Source organism: Cydia strobilella, chromosome Z (assembly GCF_947568885.1).
Source record: "Cydia strobilella chromosome Z, ilCydStro3.1, whole genome shotgun sequence".
Classification (NCBI taxonomy): Eukaryota; Metazoa; Arthropoda; class Insecta; order Lepidoptera; family Tortricidae; genus Cydia; species Cydia strobilella.
This window is the reverse complement of record NC_086068.1, coordinates 18993384-19013713: the sequence shown is the minus strand read 5'-3', so window position 1 is coordinate 19013713 and position 20330 is coordinate 18993384. Positions and strand designations below refer to the sequence as shown.

General features: G+C 36.8%; 1 protein-coding gene across 1 annotated transcript in view; it reads right to left on the bottom strand.

The window, feature by feature from the left end:
- LOC134754471 (uncharacterized) overlaps window positions 1–20330 on the bottom strand; it is a 169613-nt gene that overhangs the window by 4863 nt on the left and 144420 nt on the right. The window contains exons 17-22 of the mRNA XM_063690805.1: window positions 19370–19479; window positions 14156–14229; window positions 5629–5783; window positions 5143–5286; window positions 4886–5024; window positions 2183–2268 (exon numbers count right to left, since the gene is read on the bottom strand). Of these exons, the coding sequence (XP_063546875.1) occupies window positions 2183–2268; window positions 4886–5024; window positions 5143–5286; window positions 5629–5783; window positions 14156–14229; window positions 19370–19479 (708 nt within the window). The remainder of the gene's footprint in view (window positions 1–2182; window positions 2269–4885; window positions 5025–5142; window positions 5287–5628; window positions 5784–14155; window positions 14230–19369; window positions 19480–20330) is intronic.

The following is a 20330-nucleotide window of genomic DNA, read 5'->3' as shown; positions in this document are numbered from 1 at the left end:
GTACTTCTAGCAGACCCACAAGCTCCAAATTTGAAACGTAATTAGTTTTTAGCCTATTAAGCAAATAAAAACTTAGAAATACAGCAATATCATTTACATTTTAAAGATTTAATAACTGCACAAGTAAGTTGGTAATCCTATATTAATATATGCGATCCTATATTAAGTTTGCAGTTCGTACAATTAGTAGGTTAAGTATAGGTACACTACGTTGGACGATGACTGTGGAGTATGAATGAAGATGTGTATAATTATTGTGATATGTGAATACATAGTATGAGTATGGTATGGGTATGAGTACACGAAAAGAAGGCCTGCCTACAAAAAGAGATGAGATCCCATCAAAAACATTACATGTAAAAAGATGCAAGTCTCGCAACGCAGTTCTTCTACTACAAAAAAGTTTGAGATGTAATGTGAAACCAAGTCGGTTATTTTAGTCTGTGCCAGGGGGTGTTAAAACCGTAACAATATTAGATACCTTTATTTTTTTAATACATATAATGACTTGGCAATCGCACACAATGCAACATGTCATTAGGGCTAAGCGCTATGTTAAATTAGTTAAATAGTTGACGAATTATCCTTATGTCGCTATGTAGCCGTGCGATTGCCAAGTCATCAACATTTATAAATTATAATTATTTAGTTAGTATTTAGAATAAGTTTTTATTTATTTAACTATCGATTACATACACATTTCATAGTGCATTTTTTATATTGTTTAAACGGTATTCCATAGCTTGGTTTTAGCATTTGATTAAACAATATTTCTTGTGGGGCTTGTTTTCCTCTTTTTAGCGTGCAGTCGGGTTTTTTGTTTTTTTCTAATAATTAATTTTTATTACCTATTTTCTTGAATAACTTCTAAACTGTTTATCCTAAAATTATAAAAAAATATATTTGAGATTTTCATAATGAGATCTTTCATTTGATATGTAACACGATAACGTTTGAAAAACTTTATTTTTTAATTTTCTCGTTTACACCCCAAAAGTGGCCCCCGTGTTTAAAATTCATTTGTTTACGTTACATGTCCGTCTTTGGGTCACAAACTTACATATGTATACCAAATTTCAACTTAATTGGTCCAGTAGTTTCGGAGAAAATAGGCTGTGACAGACGGACAGACAGACAGACAGACGCACGAGTGATCCTATAAGGGTTCCGTTTTTTTTCCTTTTGAGGTAAGGAACCCTAAAAATTAAGCACACGACATTATTCCTGGAGTTATTGCCTTACCATCATTCAGGCGGCCCGTAAGCTTGTTGTGAATACATTAATCAGCACATGTACGACATGGCCCTCTATGTCATCATGACATCTCACCGGCAGATTAGATGGCGCTGATCGCCGCCCATTCGCCGCCGCAAAGTCGCGTTCTGTGTTTTAAAATAGGGCCGTGTCGTACAGCTGCGTTCGTTCGTGGCCCTCAAAATGGTTTCGCCGGAAGATCAGCGCTGACTTTTGGGTTAGCATTATGCTGAGGCGGGACCATTTCGTGGTAAACTATTTATTTTTATGTTTATATTTCTTTGTTCTTTTATACTTTTGTATGTCATAGTTTATCACGAATAAATGCGATGATTCTGATTCTGATATGTCCATCTTTGGGTCACAAACTTACAAATGTGTACCAAATTTCAACTTAATTGGTCCAGTAGTTTCGGAGAAAATAAGCTGTGACAGACGGACAGACAGACGGACAGACAGACAAACAGACGCACGAGTGATCCTATAAGGGTTACGTTTTTTCCTTTTGAGGTACGGAACCCTAAAAAACAAACAAATTGATAAACTCTACCTTTTTTGAAGGCGGTTTAAATTAAAGCCATTAATTAAAAGCGATTACGGGAGCACTCAATCTCGAAAGTTAGTAAAAAATTATGTTTATCGCAACTTGATCGCCCGGGTGAATCTCCATAGTGATACCAGTGCAATAAATAAACTACCCGACAAAAGCAGCTTTTACTTTTCCATTAATATACCAAAATGTTTTATGTTAAAATTTAGTTTCCTTTTAACAAAGTCAATATTTCTGGAGTACAATATAAAAAGATTTCTAATAAATATGGAAAATATGGACACTGTACCTTGAATGCTGCAAAATTTTTTTGTCGCCACACCTTTGTTTACATTAATTTCGTGAGAATAAAATTCAGACTATAGGTATATTTCTTACCTGCTGCTAATCAGGTGTTTTGACTTTTTCTCCTTCTCCGTGCTGGTACTTGGAACTATTACTGGATTAACGGCGCCTTGTTCACTCTACAATCGAAAAATAATGCTTTATGTAAGGTATAAGTTTTTTAACACATTTAGGATATTCCTCCTCCAAAAGCCGTAATAAACTTACATCATATAGTAAACGACTGAAATTCTTTAGATTTATTTCACTAAGTAACAGGAGAAAAGTGCTAGATTTAATGTTCCTCTACAAATTGGTTAATAGTAAGGGGGCTGGATTGCCCAGAATTGTTAAGTAAAATTAAAATAACTATTCCTGCTAGGCTACCTCGTCCTGGTTTGTATAAACTGTTTAGCATTCCATTTGGAAAAACAAATTTAGGTCGTAATTCTGCCCTTTTAAGAATGGCAAAATTATACAATCACATCCCAGGCTCTGCGGGAGATGACATATTCAACGACAAACTTGAACAGTTTAAAAGAAAGGTGACGAAATATGTTGGCTCACTGGATATCCCAAAGTAGTTAGTTAGTCATAGTTTATTAAAAATTCTTAATAATACTTAATAAAATATTTATAGGAAATATTTTAGTTAATGTAATGTACTAATTTCATATAGCCATAAGTTTACTGCATGTTTACCATTGTTCACAGGTACAGACACTTATATAAGTTGTGGTTACCTATAATTAGATAAGCATCAGTCATGATTGTTATATAGATTTAAAAGGGCATGTAAGATGTTGGTAATCCTAACTAAAGAAAATGAAAATAAGTTTCCAACAGGACGAAGGATGACGAAATAAAAAACCGGCCAAGTGAGTGTCGGGCCATGAGTAATGGACGATTCCATAATACCTTCATACGATATAGAAAGCCACTTTCCGGCACTTACGTCCTTTTACTAAGTGCTGAAAAAGCTCATTAACGGCTCAACCGATCAAGGTAAAATATTTTTTTGTGAAAAGTATTTATTAAGTAGTATTCGTTTTAAATGTTTTTACCTTATATGGAAATATTTTCTGGATTAAATAATTTCATTCATTCATTCATTCATTTAGCTTTATTTTCTTGATTTTCCATATATTCCCTACTACTAAGTACTAAAAGGTACTTATTAGTTCGCATAGGTTCGCATGGTTTGGAGGCTATCTGCTACCATGGGCCCAGGAGGGGGCCAGCCCGGGGCTCACATAATCGTGGGTTGTGTCCGGATTGCCCTCCAATCAACGATGCGGTATCTGGGCATCACCCTAGACAGCCGTTGGTCGTTTCAGGCCCACTTTGAGCGGCTGACTCCGAAACTGCTGGGTGCAGCTGGTACGCTCGGGCGCCTGCTCCCGAATATAGGGGGCCCGAAAAGTTCGTGCCGGCGTCAGTACTCGGGAGTCGTACGCTCTAAGTATATCCCTGTACGGAGCCCCAGTGTGGGCTGATGGCCTTAATAACAAGAACGTCACACAACTGCGTCAAGCGCAACGGGGGATGGCAACACGGGCAATACGGGGTTATTGTACAATTTCTGGCATGGCTGCATGCGTGCTGGCTGAATCTCTGCCGTGAGATTTGGACGCGAGAGCCCTTGCGTCAGTTTTCTTCTGGCGCGGGCCCGAGATTTCTGGCCAGCACCGCGCGAGATCGAGGTCAAACAAGAAGAGCTCTCTCGCGAGGCCACTGATGAGTGGGTGAACCGGCTGGAGCGACCGAGCGCGGGCGTCCGAACAATTGCGGCGATTCGTTAGCCATAGTGGGGTCGGACCTGTCACTGCCGGCCGTGGTCAAGTCCATGGTCGACAGTGACAGCTCGTGGCAAGCTGTAAATACCTTCTGCGAGGACGTCATACAGCAGAAGGAAACGGCGGAACGCGCCAGGGAGATCGACCCAATGGCCGACACACGGCGCCGCAAGCGTGCTTGACGCAGACGGGTCGCACATGACCGCCGCCTGCCTCCGTAGGTTGACCTCAGGATGACAGGCACGGGGACGCCTGCCATCCTTCACACACGTGGTCCCTGAGAGGGCGACCGTACTGGATACGGTCCATAAGAAACCGAGGCCATCAAGGGCCTCCGGAGGCGGTGGTCCCAAACACGGACTGGTACTGGTGGTGCTGTAGAAGTAAAGCGCGAGCGTTCCTACAGCCCACCGCTACAGCACAATGGCGGCAGACGGGGGGGGGGGGGGGGGGGGGTTGTTTAGAGGGTAGACTTGGGGCCCCATTAGCCCAAAACAAAGAGTCCCACATAACCACTCGGGTTCGTCCCCGTGCCCGAGTGGTATGCGTAACCTATATAAAAAACTTAAGAAATTCAGAAACTATGTTTAACTATGGGTTAACATAAATAGTTTGAACCATGTAAGAAATAAAACACATGAATATGCCTTCGTATATGCAATGCAACATTGCGTTCTCCGTATTGAAACAATAGTTAGGTAAGGTCAATGTAGGAAATACCGTCTATAAGGGAACATCGTCTACAAACTCTTTCGTCGCTTTTACCTCCTGCGTTTTTACAGATATTCTAGTTACAGAAGGTCGGTAGACTAGAAGGAGTGTATCTCTTCCTTTCTGACTGTGTCTGAGCGACGTTCGTATACAAATACGAGAATTCATGCCCTATACTATGATGACTGTCTTCCCTGCTATAGGTCCACGTTGACCTTAAATTGAAATCAGTAGAGCGTAGCATTCATACCCGTACTGCAGCGGAGGTGGAGGGCCCCGGCTGCGGCTCGGGATGCTGCTGCTGCGACTGGCTGTTCACGTGGCCCATCTTCGACAGCGGGGGGTACTTGAACGAGTCGGAGAAAGCCATGCCGCGCCTCAATGCGGCTCTGAAAGTACACTCAATCGATAAACAATATCAATTAAATTAAATGTTGTCTTTGACAACATTACATATTTTCTAAAGATCTTAATTCAGTTAGACATGTTACTATCGGTTATCGGTACCTAGTCGGGCTGGGAGGCGGATAACTGGTGCCCCTGTGATCGGGGCTCAGGTATTGGTGATGGTGCGTGGCAGACAGCCGATTTCGTTGTAGCAGCTCTTGATGAGATTGGTATAGTTTTTCTGACGCCGTTTGAGGAGTTGGTCTGCAAACATTGTAATACATAAAATGATTTATACTTATCGGTATACCTATATACAAATACCGATTTTAACCAGTTATTGTATAGATCGATGACTGCTGACGTTACCAACAGGCTTTCGGAAAATGCTGTCGCGTCAAGATCGAAGGCAGTAGGTGTTTAAATTCTGACAACAAATTGCTTACCGATGATTTGGACAGCTTGAGTTGACAGTGAAACAGGAGAAATGGACCGTTTATCCTGTAGGCATGTATCCTTTGCAGTATTTTCGGCATGCTAGGTGCATTACTTTTTATGGCTGTACGGCTATGGCCTGAGCTAAAATTACAAAGACAGCAGACGTACGGTGGCGCAGGGCGTGCAGGTGGCGAGGACGGGTCGATGGTGAGGTCGGGCAGGCTATGCACGAGCGCCAGCACGCCGCTCTGCGGCTGCACGCGCAGCGTGTTGTGCGCGGCGGCGGCGCTCGGACTGCGCAGCGGCAGCCGAACGGACGGGCCCTATATCAACATAACATACACGTGAGTTGGTGTAAGCGGGTCTTGCAATGTAGGGAGGCAAGTATAACGAATGGTATTAATGAAATCACAGAGGAAAAACTAGCACGTATGGACTTATGAATTTCCAAATTTTAAATGGTGTGCCTACACGATTGTTGTTAATGTTTCTTTCCACGATGCATTACCTATACACAAAATCCCTATTGGTCGTTAAAAAATATTGCCATGTTAATTGCGTTCTGGTCAACAGGTAACAGCACTAAACCAGACTATTTGAGAACTTTTTAGGGTTCCGTATCTCAAACGGAAAAAACGCAACACTTATAGGATCACTCGCGTGCGTCTGTCTGTCCGTCCGTCCGTCTGTCACAGCCTATTTGCTCCGAAACTACTGGACCAATAGGCTAGATGACAAATTTTCATTGATGGTATCAATCGATTTATAGTTTTTTTATCTCTTTAATAAATTAATAAATATCTAAGTGAATAAGTATCTAAGTGAGTTTAAACCGTAAAATGATTTAATGTTAGTATGTCTCACAACAGTTTAAATTCGATTAATAAATATAAATAATGCCATTAATAGTTAGCTTGTAAACTAAGTACTACATTCTTAGAATTGTTACCTTACTATTAAACTATTGTTTTTTTCGAGTAGTTGGTTGATAAATAAAATAGGTAATCAATTTCAAACTATTTGTTATAGTCGGAACTATTTTTTTCCTGTGAATTATAGTTTGTTCGTAAAAAACACTACTACATGCCGTTTTGCTACTAGGTATTTTTGCCTATTTCTACTAAACGGCAATTCGATTAAAATTATCTTTAAACTAAAAAATGTTTTAACAGTTCTGTAAATACAATGTAGCTTATAGCTTATGTCAATATTGTTTTTAAAGAAATTGAGCATTATTCAACATTTCCTGCGTAGGTAAAACAAAACAGGTGTGGCCGGCACCTAAATACTACTTATTATGATTAAAATTGACAGCTTGTGGGTCTGCTAGAAGTACCTTAGAATTATGATGATTGGTACGATAGGCCGTTTTGCTAGTTCTTAATCGATTAAAATTATTTTTAAACTACAGAAACAATTTTTTTAACAGGTACTATACATACATACAACGTAATAGGTAGCTTATGTTAAATCAATTATTTATTGTTTCGAGATGGAATGGAACATTATTCAAAGGTAAAACTTGAATGACATTATAATATGTCGGTTAGAAAACATTTACTTACTTATTTATTTCAAATGAAGTTTTCTCAAACATACGTATATTATAGTATAATATATACGGATATTATCATTACATTCATTGTAATAGACCGCAAAATACCGTGTTGCGCTCGCTAATGCGCGTCGCAACCAAATCAGCGCTCTGCAGTTATTTATTCTTTGGCCACAATAACTCCGATATTATAGCACTTTGCTTGTGCATAAGCGAACATAGTGCAAGGAAGGCACGGAGCGACGAGCGACACAGCCTCCTCGTCTCAAAGCTGGCACACGACTGCCGGCCACGCCATTTTCAGGCTGCATACGCATGAAATGTGGAAAAACGTTCGACTTCTTAAGAAAATATTTTTTGATTAACAAAAGCTATGTTGCATTTGTAGAACCTGTTAAAACATTTTTGTTAGTTTAAAAATAATTCTAATCGATTAGGCCGTTTAGTAGTTATAAGCAAAGTTAGTCGCAAAACGGCCTGTCGTGTTTTTTTTTTTCGGTGAAACTACAAATTTCAGGAAAAAAGTCAAATGCTACAATTGTTGTGCATAGTGAAGATGCATGGCCAAAAACTGCGCGAAGCGCCTTAAAGCAATACAAAAGTCAGAAATGATAGTCAAAGTCCGACAGTCGTACTTCACTCGCGAAACGATCCTAACAAAACGAAACGTGACGTCAAGGTCACGGATAAGCCCTTTTTTAAATATTGCGTTTATGTATATAGTTGCTGTACAATCTTTTTTTGGATAAAATGTAAGGAATCGAATGGTACCCTTACTTTTTCCTGTATTTTGTATCATTTCCATATATTATTTTAATATATATTATTTTAATGGTGATAAATTGCTCATTTGCTATCTATTTTACTAGATTTTGTTATAAAATTCAACATGTGTCATCATCCCTATTAAGTTGAAATTTGGTACACATAAGACTGTGACCCAAAGACGGACATGTAACGTGAACAAATTAAATTTAAACATAGGGGCACTTTTGGGGTGTGAATGAGAAAATTAAAAATCAAAGTTATTGCAAACTATATCGTATTACATATCAAATGAAATGGCTTCTTGTGAGAATTGCAAACATATATTTTTTATAATTTTAGGATAAACAATTCAGGTTATTCAAGAAAATAGGCAAATATGACCCCCCCTTTATTTCCGAAAGTACAGGATCTAAAATTATGAAATAAATACACAAAATAGTTCTTTACCTAAATATGACAGGAAAACCTATTAGAAATGTACAGTCAGGATTGAGTCGAATTTAACAACAAAAATGCGGTTAGACTGTTTTAGGGACACAGCTAGGGTTGCCACCTTTTTTCTATTCACATATAGTATTTTTGTCAAAATATTGAAAAAATATAGTATTTACTGGGAAATTTGAAAAAAGTAGGACGCCGATTTGAGGCGAATTGAAAATCCAAGTAGCATACGATGCGATATCGGTTACATTTGTATACCCCATTCTTGAGTGATGAAAATATAATATTTTTCGTACTATATTGTTTTTGTATAATATATAATACAAGTGACTAAAATATAGTACGATACTATATATTATAGTATGGGTGGCAACCCTAGACACAGCCGCAATAGTTCCCGTGAGTTATAAAATAGAGCCATTCTTTCTTTTTTATACTAGAAAACAGTGAAATGAGGTCCGAAAATAAAAGTTACTTATATCGGGCTAGTTTTTCGGGATAATAAAAGTCTAATATCCGTAGATGTCATGGAAATACCCTTTATAACAGTGACCACATACAGCTTAGACCACTTGTCTTGATCCTAAACGGACAGAGGGTCATATACGAATTACGAACCACAAACTTTTAGAGCAAATAGGTATTAAACCAAAAAGCAATAACTGGGATAAATTGTGACTAACTACTACACATTACATTACCTGGAATACAACCAACAAATTTCGACACATAGCCCACTAATACTACCCTTATCGTATTTTTTTTTTCGGTATGACAGAAATTTTTAGCGGGAGAAACGCAACTCAAATAAAGCTGGCAATTTGAATTTGACAACTAAAACTTCAAAGAAATTTGCTTTGACACATCCATTTTTTGCGTTCTGAAATTGGTCACTATAATCTATATATATAGGTATGTAAATGACATTGGCCTTGTAGTAACTGCTCGTCAAAAAAAATTGCTTTGTGGTCGTTATGAGATCAATCACCACCTGGTTAAGGGTTAATTAAGTAAGATCTATCAAATGACATAACTTTTTTCTAAATACGTCCATGGACTGATGAGATTACTAAGTAAATACCACGCATAAGGGTTATTTTAGCTCCAAATGCGTCATTACTAGCGCAAAATGAGCGTCATCTCTGTCAACGGTGCAGTCGATTCCAACTGTTCCAAGTAATCTTAATCTTCTTTTCTAAACATATGAAAACTATGCAAATAACTAGCCTCCGCGCCATAAAACTTTTCGTTACATCTGGTTTTTGATCCGTCCCATTCCGGTTTTTCCAAGATGTTTCACTCACGTTTCACGTACATGAAAACAACATTCAAAAAAATTGTGTGATGTATGTGTAAACGCACTTGGCCGGTTTTTTTAAAGAAGATTAAATGCTGTTTCACATATAAATAGGTACGACAGATAAGGACGGTTAAGACGGTCCCTAATAAAGAAATGTTTGTACCTAAAAAAAGGCGAGAAAACTACTTACTGACTAATAATTACGTATCTTATTGAAAGCAAAAACAAACCATCTAGGTGGATGCTCAAATGTAACACCTATACGATACTATGAATTATTGATCAACAGTATCAACACTCGACCCTTGGGTAAAGGATCTTATAATGGGCTTCCTGATAACGTGCAGCGAATTTTCAGGTAATTTAGGCACCTTCGTATAGAAGCTGCGAAACTATTTACGGCGTTAACAATAATATCATCAGACTGATTATAGAATAATACTTAGTGTCAGTCTTGACGTATTCTTAATGACTTTTTTAGATCTTGTCCTACTTATATATGTGTGACAGATAAAACCTGGTCTAACTGTTGATATGTGTATTATTTTGTATTATGTACTATGTTCTAGGGGTTTGATCTGAGGGTATTTTTAAGCCATATCTGATATAATTATATTTTTTCTTTTTTTCTTTTAGGGACTTTATGGTGCTTTAAATATCGTCTAGCAAATTCATCTCGGACAAGCCTATCGAGCTTATTTGAGACTATTTTTTTTATTTATTTTTTTATTAGGAAAACTTACAGCTGAAGTAACACGTTAGGTAATAACATAGAAGCAGTGAGCCAATTACAAGTTTCCACAGATAGAACCTGCGTAAAGTGCATGGTGTGCGAAATTACAACTAATAATACTTACTAACTTATAAATATACTTTACTTATCTTACTAGAGAGGGAAAATTGGTTTAAACAGTTAACAAGAAGAACAAAAGAGAGAAAAAAGAACAGGATAGAGATACAATGTTGAGTTAACACTTTTTCAACTGTTAACACTTAACAGTGGGAAAAGTCCCGAGTCATTAGCTTACGTATCGAACTAAAGCTATCGCAGAACAGATCGATGAGATCATGATGTTTGCAAAGCTGATTGAAAGACTTACCAGCTCTTAGAAGGAAGGAGTTTTTCCTGTAATTAGTATGAACGGAGGGAATATGGAAGGTTTTTTTGGTGCGAGAGGATATGCGTGGGGATATGCGTGGGGATATGCGTGCATTTCACTGACTCCTTGGTGCGATTTAAAGAAACAAAAGGTTCAGAAGCTGCCTAAGCATGTTATCTAAGTTTCCTCTTCATGATTGCTCAATTGAGCAGCTGCGGAATAATTTTCCATCCTGTACTTCTCTACTTCACTTTTTTAAACACAGTAATTGTCTCTACTTCACTTTATTAATCGAACCATCCAAACTACAAAAAAAAAGATACTTGAGTGACAACTCGACTAAAATATGTTTCTCATGCTCGTAAACTCTCTCGTGCGTAGACGACATAAAGTTTCTTATTATGTTCTAGAGCATAAAGTAAAATCATCTATTACGACCTTTATTGATTTAGCAATAAAGTCCAAAATCTGCCAAACAAATGCCAGCCCTGCCGGCGCGCTCCCGACCGGCCCGAGTACAATTTTCTTTAGTGTTGAATAAATACGGTAAAATAACCTAAAATATTGAATACTTTTATACGTATATTTAACTCACAATCGAAGTGAAAAGCAGTGTATACTCGTAACTCAGGCATAAATGTCAATTTTTATCCTCTAAATTGCCTCGAATTAAAATGGATCGCTTTATGCCCTTATTGTACAATCTACTATTCAATGAAATGCCTGTATTATATATAGTAAACTGCGGGATGAGAAATATAATAGGGTGCGAAAAGCCCATCCGTGGCCACGTTTTGTGAAATTCCGCTGATTTAAGTGGTCGATTTAACGTCAAAGCTTTTATGAGGAGTTGAAATGTTATCATTGAATGTTAAATTAGGAAGGACGGTTGACACTTACAAAAAAGTAAGTATAGCCTTCCTTAAACACATTTTTAACCGCCTTAAAAAAAGGTTCTCAGCTTGACACGTATGTTTGTATGTATGTATATATGTATGTTTGTTAGTTCGCGATTATCTCGCGTTTGGCTCAACCGATTTTGATGCGGTTTTCAGAAAAGTGGTTGTTACTTTCTGGATAAGGTTTTAGTATACATAAAGCTGAGCTGATGCTGAACCCTGGCTGTACCTAGTGGTACTCGGGTTTGGTGCAACATAGGCACACGCTGTTTTGGTCTTCCGACACGTCTTGATGAGCACTTGGGAGAGCAGTACCCAAGATAGAGCTGATGTTGAACCCTGGCTGTACCTAGGGGAACTCAGGTTTGGTGCAACATATTAGGCACACTCTGTTTGGTCTATCTAACACGCCTTGATGATCACTTGGGAGAGTAGTATCCAAGATAGAGCTGATGCTGGACTCTGACTGTACCTAGTGGAACTCAGCTTTGGGGAAACATTATAGGCACCTACTGTTTTGGTTCACCGACTCGTCGTCGTGTGCCTATGTTGCAGGTGGATCGATCAACTTTTTTTAACCGCCTTAAAAAAAGGAGGTTCTCAGTTTGACCCGTATGTTTGTATGTATGTATGTATGTATGTATGTTTGTTCGCGATTATCGCGTTTGGCTGAACCGAATTTGATGCGGTTTGCAGAAAAGTGCTTGTTACATTCTGGAGAAGATTTAAGTATAGGTACATGGATGGTTTGAAAACCCAATTGGACCTGGTAGGTGGCGCTGCTATCGGTATACGTATCGTCTTTGATTTGCTAAAACCGATTTAAATGAAATTTTGTGTTTAGATGAAATAGTGGTAGTGGGATTGGGACTGGGAGTGGGAGTGTCTAAGGTAAACTAAATATTAGTTACAATAGGACGATACATAATACCTATACCTAATAACTAAATTTACAAATCGCTTAACACTGAAACGTCAAAGTTTCGTCGCAAATAATTATCGAGGTTGGCCATCGCCTACACTAGAGTACCTACTAGCCCAAAACTAAATGGATATTCTAACTGGACACAAACTAATATTTTAACCCTAAATCTAAAAATCTAAAATAAATCACTAAAAAGAAAAAAAAAGAAAAAAGAAATAAGTAAAAACTATTTAATAACTTAATTTAACTTCTTTAAAAAAAGGGAACCGCCTTCAGAAAATCAACCCACTGAAAAGCACAATAGTTATTTACGATACAAGTGCGGAAAAGAGGAAATTCGAAACGTGGCGATAAATAAAAACACGACCGCAGGGAGTGTTTTAAATCGACACGAATTGCGAATTACCTTTTCGCACGTGTATGAAACAACGTTTTACAGTACATATGGCCCTTTAAACTTTCGACATATACACAGTGCACTTTACGCACTAGTGCGAGAAAGTAGCACCACATGTACTGTAATGGCTATTTATGCAACAAGTGCGGAAATCATCTTTACGCACGTGTATCATACAATGTTTTACTATGCATTGTGCGAGTAATAAAGAAACATATCATGGCAAATAAGTTTAATTATTAAAAAATTGAAAACAATAAGCACTAGTGCGGAAAAGTGCTCTTTTCCGCACTAGTGCGAGAAAGATACACCATATGTACTGTAAAAAAAATTGAAAACAAAAAGCACTAGTGCGGAAAAGTAGTACTTTCCGCATGATATGGCTCCGTAGGAAACGCACTTTTCGAGCACATGCATTGTAAAATAATTTTTATATACCCCACCCCTATCCTTGTCCAGTCCCTATCCCGTCGTAAAGTAAATTTCTGCCAAAAAGTAATTAATACCTAATAATTAATAACCATCCGGGAAATAACTTAGTTTTTGAAGTCGGTGCCAAAATATTTTTATGCAAGTGCAGCGTTCTTCTAAAATTTTTGGCAGCAGAAATTTGCTTTACGACGAGATAGGGACTGGACAAGGATAGGGTTGGGGTATATAAAAATTATTTTGTGCTTTTCAGTGGGTTGGTTTTTTGAAGGCGGTTCCCTTTTTTTTAAAAGAATTGAAATTAAGTTATTATATTTTTGTTTTTATTTTGTTTCTTTATTCGTCGTTGTTTTCAAAGAAAATAAAAAATATTGGCTTGTCACGTTTTAGGGGCAGTAGGTAGTCAATGATGTGCTTTTAACGTACTGAAACCTATCTATCCTCGATCATCAATAATGTTCAGAATTAATGTGAACGGTCTTAGAAACTATATCATTCCACCTCACCCCACCACCTCCTTTCCAACTTCTTTCTGTGTTTTTAATATTTTAATCATCGGTTCAAGGTCAAGTTTAATAGCTGAATGGGTGGGTCTAGGGCGTCATATGTTTTGTGGGAACTGAATTGTCAAACCTCAACTATTGACAACCAAAGTGACAGCATAATGTATAGTGCCGCACAGCGCTGTCTACATTAAACGTTAAAATTGAAGAGAAAATTGGTCTTAGACATTACTCATACAATCAAAATAGAAAATAAAATTAGGTATTTCATATACATAAAGTACTAAATTATTAAATATAAAGTATCGCATGACGTACAAATATTCGCGCATATAAGTAAATAAATTAGTATGCTTAGGTATATGATGAGTCACTTACCGGCTGCTGATGCGACGGTACCACCGTTTCCGATTCACTCTCGCTAACCACGTTCACAGTTATTGATGTGACAGCTGGAAGGAATAGGTACATTATGCATAATTTATTTCATAAGTGAAACAGACGTTTCTAATGCACTCGTGACAAAAACACAGTTAAATACCTAAGTATTTCTAATAGGTAGTGTGTTTGTACAGATTCGTTACAGTCGGACCTAGTTCACTCTGCTCTGCACACACTTTGCAGTGACAAAGTGTGATGTTGTCACCATAGACGTCAGATTTCTATGAAAAAATGACTTTAACAATGGCACAACCATACTTTGACACGTCAAAATCGGTGCAGCTACGTCAGCTTAGACGGACGCCATATTTTATGTTTTTGCGCTTACGAAGCGTATTCCTCTTCAGCAACGCTCCGGTGCTTAAATATATCTAAATGCCTACACTCTACCGCCTTGATAATAAACCCGTGTTCAGATAATTGTGAACATTTTGGCTGCTCTACGATAGCGGGATTTAGGCTTATAGGTAAATAGTGGTTTCCATGAGGCGATTTGTTCGGTAACCGATGAGAAACAGCCATTGTAGTAATTGTTGGGTAATAAATTTCTATGGCTTACAATTTGGCTTTTTTGTTGACGACAATTACGGATAAGGGAGCACTAAACAGTAAACACCTACCATTTTAGTAAATATAGACGCTTCATGTGGACACGGTTCAGACATGAAATTTGGCGCCATTGTCCTTCGAATGTCCTTCATCACAAGCACAGTATTTAAGTAATAGTGGAGTCAATATAAAGTTTAAGTTACATTAAATGCACACTCAAATTTTTCTACATGGGTGAATTCTATATCATATTGAATACCCGTCTGTAAAGTAACAACTTGATATCAGTTCCCGTTTTTGAGAAATAAAACTTTTTTTTAAATCTTTTATACTACTTAAACAATAATTCCCACATAAGATATTTTTCGTAGAATGGGTTATGAAGCTTATACGACTACACGGTCAGAATATCTCTCGACAATAATGTAAATTATAGATTTGTTGAAACAAATTATTATTTTGTAAGTTTTTCATGACCGAGGAACTCCCACACCGAGAGAAAAGTTTACTATGGTGGTTATGAAGTAGTTGTATCGATCATGTTTAGAAATCTCCCGAGTCACTACTATATTTGTAGAATAGCAGAAAGATTTTGGAAACAAACAGCAAATAATGTTCTGCACAATTAATGGACATTTCTAGTTTTTTGCCAGTAACTGCACAAGTTATGGAAGAATAACATATTCATTTTTCTCTCGATAATTAAATCAATTTCCAGCATAAAAAATTTAAAAAGTATGCGGTATTTCCAGGCATTCACAGAGGCCAATTCGAACTTTATTTAAGATGTCAATAATATATCATTTTGTTATCATTCGCCCGACCGTCTCGCTCGAACCAAAACATATTTTAACTAGTACGAGCGAAACGCACACGCAAATTAAAAAAATGACATCTTTAATAACATATACCTTATGGCTTATGGCATTGCGTTAAGGTTCAATAGTTCAATGCATTAAGTGTCTGTCTTTATATGAAAAACGATAGCTGTCAAATTTTTATATCTATTCACAAAACGTTTAGAATACTGGATGCTGTGTCAGATATAAATAGACCCTTGAAGTCTTACAACTACCTATTATGCTTGATCTGAATCTTACTGGTTAGTAAGGACCGTCCACTTAGTTATACTTCGAATAGCCGCCCGGACAAATTATAAAGCTAATTTCGAATTTTAAATTTTGACAATTCACGAGAAGAGTAACGTAACGTCAAACGATATGTTTGTCCCTTTTCAACGGTCCTGTCATCCGATGCTTTTAGCAGCGGGAGCTGTGAGAGTGAAAAGACGCAAATGTCAGCATTTCTTACCGCTTGGTATTTGTCAGAGAGCGCATCGCGACATGTAACCAGTATGAACCTGGCCCTCGATTACGTATAATTGTAAGGAAACTTGGGATCAAGTTATATTAGTCTCAGGTCTAACAGTTGAGAATAAGACGTGCTCTGAATATACAGTGTGGAAATTTTTTATGATCCCTGAAGGGAAAGTGCCTTAAAACCTTAAGTTAGCTCATTTTATTTTTAAAAAGAAACAAAACTGCATTCAAAGGTTTTTTGAAATTCGCTTGTCTCGCCTGGGAATCGAACCGACTAAAAATTCCAAACAATAAACACTCCCTATTTTATTGTACTAGTCGATACAGTTAATGTTAATGATAACATTTCTTCAAGAAACATTAGGTCTTACACTCGTATGTCGTACAAAATTTCCATAAAATCGAATATTTAGTACTCAAGGATATTTTTAGACAAGCAAAATTGAAAAAAAAAAATTAAAAACCTTTGAATGCAGTTTAGTTTTTTTTTAAATAAAAGAATGTGTCCTTTAAGTAAAATGAGCTAACTTAAGGTTTTCAGAGAATTTCCCTCCAGGGCCCATTAATTTGATTATTAAATAATAGTGGTAAGTAAGCGCATTGAGTATGCACTTTTGTCTCAGGCGATGCCGCTTGGCACGATTGATTGTTCCTTAGGGCAAATAAAACTGATTCAGCCCGGTAGCCACGAGATCGTAACGCCCCCCAAAAGGGGGGTGAAAGGGTCGGCTCCCCAAGTCCAATCTATGCTATATTTCTTCCTGTTATTGGCAACTAGGGCAACTTATATATCATTTTCGTATAATTTAGGAACGAGGAATTCATTTTTGAAATAATTATTAGACCTATACAAAAAAAATGAGTTGTTTACAAAAAAATTAAATGTTATGTAATTTTTTGTGACAATTTTCCCTGTTACAGTTACAGTGTGGCGATTTGCACTAAATAAAAAAATGGACAATGTAGCCCATTTATTGTTCATTCTGGAAAATATCACTTTAAAGGAATAGCTGCCGAAACGCCTGTCAAAAAAGAGGCGTTTTTTCTTACTAAACGGCGTTTTAAGTTTCCAAAGTTTTTATTCCTTACTTGTTGTTTTTATTCCTCACTTGTTGTTTTTATTATTTTTTCGCAACTGTGTTAAAAAACGTCGTTCGATACACGTGCGGAAATGTCATTCTTCACTCGTCCCGAGTCTTGCCAATATACCTATCTCGGTACTCGTGAAGTAATGACATACTTTCCGCACTAGCATCGAAATGTACTATTTATTTCATTTGGGCACCAAGAAGTATGTTGGTAGTAAACCTTTTAGTGCGAGTAAAATAGTATGTAATAATGATTTAATATAATATTGTTAATTTACTAAAGTTTTATTATTGCGTCATTTCATCTCATAACCCTACTACCCATTGAATTGAATGACCTTTTTCACGTTTTCTGCAGCAATGCAGTCGACTGCAGCAATATTGAAGCGCGACATTGCTGTCGACTGCTACGGCAGTAGCCGTAAATGTCAAAATCAAATTTCCAGTCTGGATTTTGACGTTCATTTAAAATAAATAATCAAAGGGGATCATCGATTTTGGGCCCGGAGGACAAACCATCGCGTATATTATGGTACACTACACAGACGGTTACAGTAATCGTTTATAATTACTATCGTTTATATACATTTGATTACGGAAAAAGATATAATATTGGGTGTAAATGAAACGGGAATGTATTATACAAATATACAATAAAATAAATTATATCTATTATTAATTTCCGTAAATCACACCATCATCTTTATTAGCATAGCATAGTTTAACGCTCAATTTCGCACAAACCGTGAGGTTTTTCACTAAGGAGTTTAAAATTCTCTTTGCACTAAACTTTATGGTTGGTAGAAAAGTCTGTATTCTAATTTGGCACTAACTGCCACTGTCTGTCATTGCTATGTCATAGCCTGAGGTCATAGCCTCATAGCTGACATACGTGAGATATATGCCGCAATGTATGCATTGCGCGTTTTATCGGAGCTTTGCCTGAGGTGTGTTAGGTAAGCGCGCAATCAAAATTAAACATGCGTAAACAATCGTTACGCGTACCGATGAAACTGGGTAAGTTAGTCATGGGAGAATTAACAACGGTCGACCGCATCGCGAACTCTCGGCAGTTCAAGTGGACCGATCGTCTACCGCGAACATTAAAGTGAGATGGAGATATGGAAGTCGATCAAACGTTCTCTACAGTGAATCAGTACCCGTCAATTAGTGTCTGCGTGGGTAATTTAAATAGCTTGGACGTCGTAATAATTATGGTTGTATTCCATACAATATTACAAATACGTGAGAATTTTTTTGTTATTACACTAACATGAGTAAGAGATTTATGAAGGTGAAACAAAAGTCGAGTGGCCATTTTCTATAAGCAACAAAAAAAAATCGAAACAAAAATGGTTAATAGTAATTAAACGGATTCATTTACGTTAGAGATTTTTTTGTAGAATATAGTAAATATAAAGAGTTTAATTAACATGTAATTTTTATGTACACATTAGTTGTTATTTTTATGTAAAAAAAATTTTTAATAAAGAAAGTTATTGGCGGCAGATTTCTTTGTCAAGCTGGAAGAAAATATAAATACTTAATGAGTATATGCTTGAGAACAGCATATTAGAAAATCTCTAGTGTGGGATTGATGTTTTGGTTTATTTTTCTATTTTAGTAATAATTTGGATTTATAAAAAAAAATTGACATATTTTGTGGAGATTTTTTTCAAAATATATTATTTGTAACATAGGTAATCACATCTCAAAAAATCTCTAATGTGAGAATTAATGTAGATTTCTCATACAGTTTGAACTGTGCTGACCGGCCTATAAGTAATTTAATTAGGTTAGAACATTAATTAATACCATAAATACCTAAACTATAAGTTAAAATTATAAGTAGTTTATAAATAAAATTAAGTAACTCATGTATACCTACAATATTTCCTAAATAAAATAAAAAGACTGTTATATTTATAGAGGAGTGGGGCATCCTGATACAGGTTCATTCACCTAAAAGGAAGTTTAGTCCCAACCACTGATGGCAATTTGTAGATTAAGCTTACAAGGAAATAAAACAATTTTCATTTCATTTCATTGTCCTTCGAAAATACGATCGACATTTTGCGATTGTAGACTGTATTAACATTTAACTTACTTAGGTATATTAATCAATTATCTTAACAGTCATGTAAAAGATTGCTCTAAAATTGTTATATTATTGATTATTATTAAGTGATTCATACCATCGTCAGGATTTTGAGGAGGAATGACGTGCTCCACGGAGCTGCCGGCGCGGTAGTAGTTGCACCGACTGGGCCCGGGCTGGGGCTGCGGCTCATCGTGGGACGCCGCGCTATAACGCGTCACAACTATTAAGTACTACATTAAACCTTTTGTCTTTATGTTCTCACCTAGTCGGTGGTATATTAGACCTGTACCAATAACTTCTGAGGTTATAAGAATATTAATGTTGCTTATTTTTTATATATAGTTTCCAGACCATATACTAAACCTAAAAATAATATTTTGTGTCATCCTAGGTATTTGCTTAGGTAGAAATTTAGGTATTTCTTTTTTCAATCAGCATTCTGTGAAAAAAATATTAGAGACGAAATTCTTTGTTTCCCTGTAAAGGCAAAGTGGCTTCCGACGTCGACGACGCATTTTGTGTCATTTTCATCCACGGGTATAATGGCATTTAATAAATACCTAATATTGATCCTAAAACGCCTAAAAAAATATTAGAGTCGGTAAGTGAAGTGTTGTACTTTACAGAACATTGTTATATGTTATTCAAACAAATCTGTGTCAAATTCATCCACCGCTTTCATTTAAAAAAAATTTTTTTCTAATTAACACCCTGTATCTGCCACAAAAAAAAATTTATATTATTAAGTTTACGTTTACAATATTATAATACCACATTGAGACATCATTCATAATTTGGGTCATTTTGATCCACGGTTTTTTTACTATCTGGCAAAATAAAACTCAATTGAGCAAGAAGGGCGTGCGCGGGGAAGGGTACCTACGCGGGTGGGGTGCTTATTATACTTGCCGCAATATCAGCTGGCGACTGAGATCTTAATACTATCTCCTTTACCCTTGTTAAGACCAACCAAGAGTGAAAGAGATGGCATTATGAGCTGTCTCGCCACTTAGTTTTGCGATACAGTGCATTTATTTCATTCGGAGGCATAATTA